At 55.1% G+C, this 10,808-nt stretch overlaps 1 protein-coding gene across 1 annotated transcript in view; it reads left to right on the forward strand.

Annotated features, from left to right (window-relative positions):
* NUP210 (nucleoporin 210) overlaps window positions 1-10,808 on the forward strand; it is an 89,810-nt gene that overhangs the window by 31,268 nt on the left and 47,734 nt on the right. The window contains exons 7-13 of the mRNA XM_021069388.1: window positions 1-159; window positions 695-763; window positions 2,230-2,336; window positions 3,323-3,463; window positions 4,338-4,475; window positions 5,388-5,543; window positions 7,162-7,360. Of these exons, the coding sequence (XP_020925047.1) occupies window positions 1-159; window positions 695-763; window positions 2,230-2,336; window positions 3,323-3,463; window positions 4,338-4,475; window positions 5,388-5,543; window positions 7,162-7,360 (969 nt within the window). The remainder of the gene's footprint in view (window positions 160-694; window positions 764-2,229; window positions 2,337-3,322; window positions 3,464-4,337; window positions 4,476-5,387; window positions 5,544-7,161; window positions 7,361-10,808) is intronic.

A 10,808-nucleotide genomic window follows, 5' to 3' on the forward strand; every position in this document is an offset into this window, starting at 1 on the left:
AGCTCTCAATGCCTTCCGACCAGTATGAGCTGCAGCTTCAGGACAACGTCTGGGGCCCTGAGGGAGACCCGGGCCGGCCCGTGGCCGTCTTGGCCCAGGACACGTCGACGGTCACGGCAGTGCAGCTGGGACAGAGCAGCCTGGTCCTCGGCCACAAGAATATCCTTTTCAGGCAACGTGCTGGCTTGTGTGCATCCTGCACAGGAGAGCAGCTCATTGGAATCCAATCACCATTCTCCCTGAAAGCTTAGTGAAGCTGAAAATAGCTCTCTTTTCCCTGAAGGTCTGAAAATCAGAAAGAACCAAAATAGCACCATGGCTGGGCGGAATCGCTCACCTCTGTGGGTGACTCACTGGAGAGGCTCCGAGGTGGGAGGCAGTGGCCCCATCCCCGCTTCCAGGACCTTCTCTGGTCTCAGCTGGGCAGCCTGGCCAAGGCTGTTTACACACCAATGTGTGGATCATCCTGTTCCAGGCCTGTGCACGTGTCCCCCAGTGGTCTTTAGTGTCCCCTTGTGAGTGGAGGCAGTACCCTGTGGCCTCTGATTCTGCATGAGGGCTGTGCTCCACATGGCCTCAGGCATGGGCCTGCCTACCCCCTCTTGTACTGCAGTGATGTCACCCTCAGTGAGGCTGAGGGCTGCCAGCCAGGTCACCTGCTGCCTTGTGTTGCGCTCCTTAATGAAGATGTCAGGTATCCGCATGCAGGGAGCTTCCCGGTTACCCAACAGTACTGTCTACGTGGTTGAACCTGGATACCTGGGTGAGTGTGGGCATCCTGGGTCCTTTGTGATTATAGGAGTCCAAAAACTAAAATCAAAGCAGCAGCCTCCCAGTAAATGCTTCGTTCTTGCCAGCTCTGCCAGCTGGGGGGCCTGGGCCACCAGCACACAGCCCGCCCTTTGGGGGGCTGCGCCCCCACCCTTGCCCTGTCCAGGCCTAGAACAGCAGAAGATAGACGGAGGTCAGGTGGGTGGTCAGCTCTGCAGGGAGAGAAACGAGACAAGGTGGGGGGAGGGCTTTGTCTCCTGGTTTTACACGGGGCCCTGCCCAGACCTGACCAAGGCTGTGGACGTTTGGTAGACGTCTCTGTGGGGAAGGTGGGGGAGGGGAGGCTTTAGGCTGATCGAGAAGGGCGAAGTCCACAGCCCTGGCAGACACAGAGCGGCACAGCCAGGGCCGGGAGCTTCTGGAGGAAGGACCTCTGGAAAGATGCCTGGACACACAAGTCACCTGGGCCACAGAAGCCAGACCTCCTTTGGTCTGAGCTGACTCACCTATTGAGGACACTGAGGTGGTTCAGGTGAGGGGGTTTGGCTGATGTCTGGCAGCCCCAGGTCCTCTTGTCCGCTGCCCTGTGAAGCTGCTGCTGGGTGGGACCCACAATGACAATGTAGTGTCCCTAAGCAGGTGGCTCCATGGCTCTCAGCTCCATCTACTCAGATTCCTTGGTACCTTCCATCTGTCTGGCCTGTGCTGGGCACTGGGGTCTGGAGGAGGGAAGCAGGCTCGTGGTACTTAGTTTGTGGGGAGAGGCCAGTGCAAACACGAGGTGACAGGACAGTGGTAGAGTCAGCAAGGGAAGAGCTTCTGGGAGGTGGTATTTGAGAAGGGGTTTTCTCAGCCCCTCTTTTGTGGGGCTGTCATCCTGGCGATGATGTGGAGGTGAGAAGCACATGGCATCGCCAGGGTCAGCAAGCAGCTGGGTGACATGTATGGAAACAGAGCCAGAGGTCTGGGACGGCAGGGCCAGCTCATAGGGAGAGGGCTCAGAGTGTAGACCTACTATGGGTTCAGGGTGTAGACCTTCTGTGGGTTCAGAGTATAGACTCATGGTGAATTCAGGGTGTAGACCTACTGTTGATTCAGGATATAGACCTACTGTAGGTTCAGAGTGTAGACCTACTATAGATTCAATGTAGACCTCCTGTGAGCTCAGAGTGTTAACTCACTATGGGGCAGAGCTAGACCCACTCTGAACAGGATCAGGTTCAAATGTCCTGGAGCAGTCACAGGGGCATGTGTCAAGCTTCATCCTGGGGCACCTGAGGGCTCAGAGCTGATGTGGGTTTTAGATCTCACCATCCTTGGTGGCTGGTCCTTTCCCCTGGATGAGTGCAAGTGAGTGCTGCAGGGCCCAGGGTACTGATGGTGCCTGGGCCCATCCTCTTTCTCGGCTGCAGGCCCCTATAGCCTCAGTGTGAGGTTTTGCACCTGCCTGTTTTGTAGGTTTCACTGTCCAGCCTGGTGGCAGGTGGGTGCTGGAGACTGGTCGCCTGTATGAAGTCACTGTCGAAGTGCTAGACAAATCTGGCAACAAGATCTACCTGTCGGACGTGAGTGCCCCTTGGGCCTGGGGGGTAGATTGGGTGCCTCTCGTGGAGCAGCTGCCTAATGAGCAGCCCTCGAAGCACAGACCTCTCCCCGACCCTGTGCAGGCAGACTGAGTTTGGGTGCTTCCTAGAGGCGCTGCTGGGTCTCCAGGAGAGAGTTGTAGGGTCCCTTGGGCATCCCAGGACCCTGGCAGCCTGTGAGTCTGCACCCCAGGCACTGGTCCCTTCAGGACTGGCATGGGGAGGGGAGGCAGGGCTCACGGAGGCGGTGATGGGGGAGGTGGCGCCTGCCAGCTGCCCTCCTATTCACTCATGAGCACAGGGTCCTCATGGCACTGAGAATCCCTGCTCTTCTGCCCTGCAGGGCAATGGGGCCAGGAGTCCCTGCACCCTGTCCAGACTGAGGCCCGGCTCAGGGGGCTCCCAGCCCTGGGAAGAGCATCCCACAAATGGGAGATAGAGTGGAGTCCCTGCCATGTCTGGTCCTTTGTGAGAATTCTCAGGTTCATCAGAACATACAAGACCTTCCTTGTGGGAGTCTCAGGCTTTAAGGAGGAGGCAAGGTTTCCCTAAGGCTCTTCACAGAAGTCACTGTTTTCCTTGTAGCACTGAACAGAGATACAGTCGATCACTATTTTGGGGGGAAATTAGCGCTAAGGATTTTTGATGTTCTTCTTTTATATTTGGTGGTTTCCTCGTTGGGACTCAGGGTCCAAGCAAGCTGATGGTAGGCTTTGCGTTCCCCTGGGCACTGGGTCATTGGATGATGCAGGGAGGGTGGCCTGGGAGGGGTCAGGGGTCAGAGCATTCAGAGCTCATTTCCAGGCCTTTGTGTGGCTTCTTTGCCAGCTTTTAGAGGCTGCTGAGCCTCACAGGCCCCTGGACTTGGCTTGGCTTCTGATTCAGAGTCACACTGCTTTTTTTCCAAGTTCTTACTTCCCTGTGTTGTCCCAGATGCTCACCTCTCACCTTCCTACCCTGCCTTCCAGAACATCCGCATCGAAACCACCCTTCCTGCAGAATTCTTCGAGGTGCTGGCTTCTTCCCAGAATGGGTCACACCATCATGTCAGGGCGACCAAGAAGGGACAGACAGCCATCGAGGCAGCCCTCACCTCCGTGGTGGACCAGGCAAGTTGGTACCACCTTTTCCACCCTGGGGCTGCTGTGGTAGAAATGTCCACCCAGGTTGGACATGAGCCCATGGGAGTCAGCGGCCACTGACTGCTGCTGTGGTGGGTACAGGGGGTCCCTCCTACTCTGGGCTCACAGTGGTTTCTGGGATGGGGTTTTCCACCTTCCCTGACCCTGTCCCTGTCCCTGTGCTGGTCCAGAGTCCCCCTTGCTCTGCCCTCTGCTGGCCACTGTAATGGTGAGCCAGCGCCCACCGGGACTAAGGCAGGAACTCCTCACTAGGGAACAGTGTTGGGCCCATGTGTCCAGTGGTGCACTGACCAGGACCATCATGCATCTCTTTGGCTGTTTTGGCTGCTCAAATCCATCAGCGTTTTTCAGTTTTCCCTCATATTTAAAAGGCCAGTCAGTTTCGGTGGGAGTAGATTTTGCTGATTGGGAGCGTGGCGTGGATGTTCTTACATTCCCACCCCATGCAAACCTCTCCCAGGCCTGCCTGAGGACGAAATGCCCCGGGGACTAGGTGGCAGTTCCCACCACAGTTACCACTTTCACTCTGGGGGCTTCAGGTGAGTCACTTACATGCCCCACGCCTCAGTTTCCCTGTCGGTAAAGTGGGGATAAGCATGCACATCCTGTCAGGGGTGCCGTGAGGATGCAGTCAAGTAGCGTTTACTTGAGTGGCAGTTACAGAGCCACAAAAAGCCGTTCCCATGGAGATGGAGAAGGCCCCAGGGAACCTGGCAACTTCCTTCTTACTCCCCCACACTCGCAAAATCTGCCCTTGGTACCTGATCCCCAGGGAGGGTGGGGGCTGCTTGGGTGCTGACCTCATTGTCATGGTGGCATGTGGCACACTCACCCCTCGCAGGATGGAGGGGTCCACACGCTACGAGTGCCCATGTGGAATCAGCAGGAGGTGGAAATCCACGTCCCCATCACCCTGTATCCCAGCATCTTGACGTTTCCATGGCAACCAAAGACAGGCGCCTATCAGTACACAATAAAGGTAACCATGAGACCCCCATCTGGGTGCATTCCTTTGGGTGTTTCCATGGGGTTGGGGCTTTTTGTCCATTCTGTTTCTGTCACTATTACCTTTTAGTGGCTGGAGAGAATTTTAAATCAGTGTCTTTTAAGCATTCAGTCTTTTCTGAGGTTTCTATCACAGCAATGTATTTTGGTAATTAGGGAAAAACCCTGACAAATAGGAAAGAAAACATGATAAAGAAAGCCTGGGACATGGATTTAACTGCCACACGTTTGTTTTTGTAAAAAACTATTTCTGAAAGCACGTAAGTATCTTTAAAGAAAAATTTGAAATTCGAGGGGAAGAGATCCCCCACACTGCCCCATGTCACATGTTCTTGGTCTCCACTTGCCCACCTGGTGTTAGTTGTCAGGGTGTGGTGCCTGTGTGGCCCACCCAGTCCCATCAGTCCCTGTCACTGTCCCCCAGCAGCAGTTGTACACTGAGACCTGCTGCCCCTTCACTCAAGTGTGTCACCTTCCTGGCCCCTCTAGGGTTCTGGGGTGGTGGCCTCTGATCTGAGGCTGCTGGGCTGTCCTTTACTTCATGGCAGATGACTCAGATCTAGCAGGGGTCTGTACTGAGAGTGGGCAGGGAGGCCACGTCCTGCACCCAGCTCCATGGCGAGGGTCTTCCCACTCTAGCCTGAGTTTGGGAGGTGCTCCTGGGTCCTGGGGCCAACGTTGTGGGCACTGCATATGTACATATCTGCCACAAGGTCTGCAGAACTTGAGGACCAGAAAGGGACAGTGGGAGAGAGCGAAGGCAGAGGCAGCACTGGCCAGATGTTGGCTGATGCTACATTTCTCCACATGGTTGCATGATGCCAAGGGTATGGAAGAGAAAAGGACAGGTGGGCAGGTGGACTGACCTGATGCCTTCCCTCCCCAGGCCCATGGTGGGAGTGGAAACTTTACCTGGTCTTCCTCGAGCTCCATGGTGGCCACGGTCACCGTCAAGGGCGTGATGACCACTGGCAGTGACATTGGACTCAGTGTGATCCAGGCCCATGATGTGCAGAACCCACTACATTTCGGTGAGATGAAGGTGAGCACCAGCCTCAGGCTTACTTCAGAAACAGCATTTAGCCTTCAGTCTTGTACTTGGTGTTGGTGGCGGCCAGTGTGTTGGGTGTCGGGCCCAGCCCTGCCCTTGAGAAGCTTGTGGCCAGGTCAGGGAGGTGGCCTTGCCACCCAAAACCAGGCATGGGATGGGGCCAGAAGGGTTTCCAGAAGGGAGACCAGAGGACACAGAAGCACAAGAGACTCACAGGAGTCATTCCAGAAGATTCCCCATCCTGAAAGCTATGATTCTCCAGGTCCGAAGGGCCCCTGGGGGTGGGGCTGCAAATTTATTGTGAAAGGAGAGCTACAAACCTCACCAGGCTGGCTACTCCTTTCCTGACTTCTGTTCAGATCTGCATATGGGCCCTATATCTGGCGTTTGTCCCAAGTGATGTGGGACTAATGTACTAGCAAAGGCCAGAGGTGGGGTGGCCTCCTGCAGGTGAGCCTCCGCCAGCCCCACCTGGTGCCTCCTGACCCCAGCTCTCTCCTACCCTCCCAACCCTGAGCTCATCCCCTTCCATTACCTCATTTAGGACAGAAATCGAACCTCCATATATAGCGCATCCGATCCCAACCTGCTCTGACGCTGTTTGGGATGCTGACGGACAACTCGTTCTAGGCTTTTTATTTTGATCCCCACACACCTGCTGAAAGAGCAGTCTGCTTGGCTGTGAGGAGGCTTGTAACGCAGCGCACTCAGCTGCCGCCTAGTCATCAAGTATTTGGATAAATTGTGACCAGCTTGGCCTGCCCCTCCCTCAGCCATCTTCATCTCAGTAAATGTGACCTTGCACCTGGTAGCTCAGCCAAAGCCTGAGGACAGTTCCTCAGTGTGTGACAGTCAGAGCCTGGCTCCCAGGGCCAGTCTGCCTGGCTCCCATGCCACTGTGCTTCAGCTGGGCAAGTTCTGAACCTCCTGTACCTGGTTCCTGACAGGTAAAAGGTTGGTGATAGAACCTTCTTACCAAGGAGGCTCAAAACAGAGCCTGGTGTTGGGGATTTGTTGGTGTAAGTCCTGGCTGTGGATGGTGCTGCTATACTTCTCACTCTGCACACTCACCTTCTTCTTTTTTTTGGTCTTTTTTAGGGCCACACCTGCAGCACATGGAGGTTCCCAGACCAGGGGTCGAATCAGAGCTGTAGGGGCTGGCCTAAACCATAGCCACAGCAACACAGGATCTGAGTGGCGTCTGTGACCTACACCACAGCTCACGGCAAAGCCAGTTCCTTACCCACTGAGCAAGGCCAGGGATCCAACCTGTGTCCTCATGGATGCTAGTCAGATTGGTTTCCACAGAGCCACAACGAGAACTCCATACTTGCCTTCTTTATGTTCTTCGAGCTGAGCTGGATGTGCCTCAGGACCTTTGCATAGACCGTCTCCTCTTCCCAGAGTGCTTTCCTCCAGACCTTCATCTGGCTGCCTCTGACATGGCCCCCAGATCTCAGCTCCTCTGTCACCTCCTCAGAGGCCTTCCCCGAAGGCTGTCCCCCAGCCCCCAGCATACCCCTCATGCCCCAGAGAGCAGGCTTCTCCCTGACACATGCTCAGTGTCCACACGCAGCAGCCCTTCTGACCATGCATGCCCCGCCCTCAGGTATATGTGATCGAGCCCAGCGGCATGGAGTTCGCCCCCTGCCCCGTGGAGGCCCGCGTGGGCCAGACCCTGGAGCTGCCCCTGAGGATCAGTGGCCTCATGCCTGGTGGGGCCGACGAGGTGGTCACCCTGAGTGACTGCTCCCACTTCGACTTGGCAGTTGAGGTGGAGAACCAGGGCGTGTTCCAGCCACTCCCGGGTAAGCCAGCGCCGTGAGCCTGGGCTCTCAGCGTGAACCACCCCAGGTTCCTAAATGGGGGCTTGGGCAGTCATAGGGTGAGCAGTGGCATTTGTTTGCTTGTCCACCATCAGCAATGGTTTGGATCTTACTACTGGGTGGCTGCCTTGTCACTTGGCTTTCTGAATCTGTTTTCACATCTCTAGAATGGGTGTCTTCCTAGAGTCAAATGTCACTGCGCTTGTTGCAGGGCTTGGAACGCAGTAGGTCCTCAGAATACACCATTCGTAGGAGGTATGAGTGACAGGATTGTAACAACTTTGTGCCTACATGGTCCTCCCCTCCAGGGCCATCAATGCCGGGCACCCCTTCAGGGCTGGGCAGTGATATTGATGGCAGAGCTGCTTGTCACCCTGCCAGATGTGGTGTGTGCACTTGGTGCGTGGCCTCACCAGGCTTTATGTCTGCTGTGGGAGGAGGGACTGTGGTCAGTCCCCATGTCGGACAAAGGGACCAAAGCTGCATGGCTGCTCAAGGGCCCACAAGGGTCCAGGTGGGGTAGGATATAGAGCCAGCTGTGTCTGACCCTGACCCCAGGTCTTAGTCCCTGGGAAATGGGGCCTCCCTGGGGGGTGGGCCTGGAGAGTCCCCTCCAGGTGCAGATGACAAAAACCACAGGCTGATGATGGATGAGCCTCAGGCAGGGTCAGAGGAAACAGAGAAGAGCGTTCACAGGCACGGGTGCATGCACGGGGTGTGCACGGGTGTGTGCGTGCACGGTGACCTGGGGTGGAAGAACCTGTCAAATCCTTGGGGGAGCGTGGACCTCAGGATCCAGAGTGGGGGCCACCAGTGGTTTTTGAGCAGAGGAGTGACCACTTAGCCCTGGCAGAGTTTAGGAAGTTTGACGGGCAGAGGTGTCTGTAGGCTCGCCTGAGGGGCCAAGCAGCTTTCCATGCCACTGCTGTGGTTGTGGTCCCTCATGGACCTGTTTGAACATGAAGCTTCTTGGAGCATCACAGAACATCACCAAACATCATCAAGTTCACATCCTCCCCCAGAGGTGCTGCTGCAGCCCCACTGATCATCTAGGAGAAACCAGACTTTATGGTGGAAAACATCAGCCTGAAAAAGGGAAGCGCACTGATGGCAGGAGAAGAGCCGCTGCCTGCACCGCCCTCATGTGCCTCCTGGATGTGGCTGCAGCCAGGCGGCCCCAGGAGAGGACGGAATTCGACTTCCACAGTCCTGGGTCCCAGCGCTCCGTTGGCTGGAACTCACAGCCGGACCCGCTCCATATCTGTGTGTTTCACTGTATGTAAATCTGCCCTTGAGAAGAAAACAGCCCTAAAGGAAAGTTGCCTGTAGGTAATCACGTGTGTACTAGAGCATCTAGGATGAAGTGTACCAAGACCTGCGGCTTCCTTTTGGATTCACTGAAGCATAAGATGGACTGATGGGTGGGAAAGGGCATGCGTGGGTGTGGGCAGGTGTGCAGCAGAGAAACAGCCACATGTTAGCTGTAGGATCTCAGGGACAAAGAAAACTATAAAATGCCACCAGAATGGCTTTTTTAAATGTGGAAAATGCCAAGTATGGGCAGGACCTAACACAGTGCCTGGTAGCAGTGTGACTTGATGCAGCTGTTTAGGGAAAGATAGCTAATAAAAATGACCAAAGGGGAACAAAAGCTGAATGTGAGCACTCCAAGGAGGTGAGGGCCAGAGGGGATATCCCTTCCTCCTGGGACTGACCTGACAGTCCCCCAGAGGAAATGCTGCACGAGCCCCAAGCAGCACAAGGCAGCCATCCTGGCTCCATACCACCAGCAGCCCAGAGGTTCATACACAGCTGCGTGGGCCTCTGTCTGGTCGCATGCCCCATGAGCTGCAGAGCCACCAGCACAGAGCAGGTGGCCGCTATGTGAGGCCATTAAACTCTGGGCCTCAGTACCCAGCAGTGGTTACCAAATGGCCTGTGTACCGCACACCTGCACACTTTACACTGAAGCAGCTGCAAAGTCGGTGTGTCTCTGAACACGTGTGTGCATTTTTCCTTGTGTGTGTGTATCTGCACAACAGAAAAGAGACTCTAAAGAAATGTGAAGCGTGAACAGCGATCGTGTGAAGGGACTATGGGGGTTTCTGGGTGTCCTTCAGGGATCAGTCACATCACAGAGAAAAGTAGGGGCCCCCAAACCAGAGCAGCTGGGTGTGAGTTCCACCTCTGCTGCTTCCCAGCTGTGGCAACTTAGGTCAATGACTCAACCTCTCTGAGCCTTGGTTTTCATGTCTGTAAAGTGGGAATAACAAGACCCTCCTCCTAGGACTATTGCAGAATTCATAGGTGGAGTCCCTCGTGTGCAGTCAGTACTCAGCATTACCTGTCACTGCTTTCTCTGCCCAAGCTTTTCACCGTAAACCCACATGACTTTTATAATTAGACAATTTATATGTGCATTTTCAGGAACAGAGGAAAGGGCGCTAACTGCTTAGCTCTTTGCCTCTGTGGTAGGGATTTAGGTAACACTATTCATCAGACACACACTGTGCACCAAGTACTGTTATATCTATTATGACCACCACTTTCCGCATGAGGAAAATGCAAACCAGAGAGGGTAAGTCATTTTTTGGGTTTTTTTTTTTTCCTTTGGCTTTTTAGGGCCACGCTAGCGGCATATGGAGGTTCCCAGACTAGGGGTTGAATCGGAGCTGCAGCTGCCGCCCTACACCACAGCACCTGCAACGCAGGATTCAAGCCACATCTGCCCTACACCAAAACTCATGGCAACATGGGATCCTTAACCCACTGGGTGAGGCCAGGGATCGAACCTGCCACCTCGGGGTTACCAGTCAGATTTGTTTCTTCTGTGCCACAGTGGGAACTCCTGAGGGTAAGTGATTTGCCTGAGGACACAGCACCGCCTGTGGCTGGTAGAGCCAAGGTGCAGGGGAGCAGGCCCCCGGGGCAGCCTGTGCATGGTCCATAGGACAGAGTGGGGTGAGATGAGTGGGGCACCACCTCTAACAGCCTGCTTGTCCACAGTGTTCTCCAATGGGACACTTACTCTACAAGGACTTGAGAAAGCATCTTTATTTGTGTGTCCTTGGGACTCTCTCGGGATCTAAGAGGGACATAGCAGGTCTGGAGGGTTTACTTCTCTGACCAACATCCACGTCCCTGTTGTTCTGACATCCTTCGTGAAGTCTGAGTCCCACCCCCGTTTGGCTACAGGAGACGATTTTCTGCATTGCCTTGGAATGGCGAGTCCCCAGAAGCTGGTAGTGAAATTCACAGATACGTTATTTCTGTCTCCTGTGTTGGATAGAAAACTGACTGCAGCCTTGTGCGGTCCAAGGACCTGAGCCTGGCTTAATGGGGAAGAGGTGGCCGGGGCCCCACCAGCCGAGGCCTGGAGCTCACAGAAGGACAGCCCTGTGAGCAGAGGGTCCTGCGTCAGAGCTGACGC

Source organism: Sus scrofa, chromosome 13, assembly GCF_000003025.6.
Source record: "Sus scrofa isolate TJ Tabasco breed Duroc chromosome 13, Sscrofa11.1, whole genome shotgun sequence".
Classification (NCBI taxonomy): Eukaryota; Metazoa; Chordata; class Mammalia; order Artiodactyla; family Suidae; genus Sus; species Sus scrofa.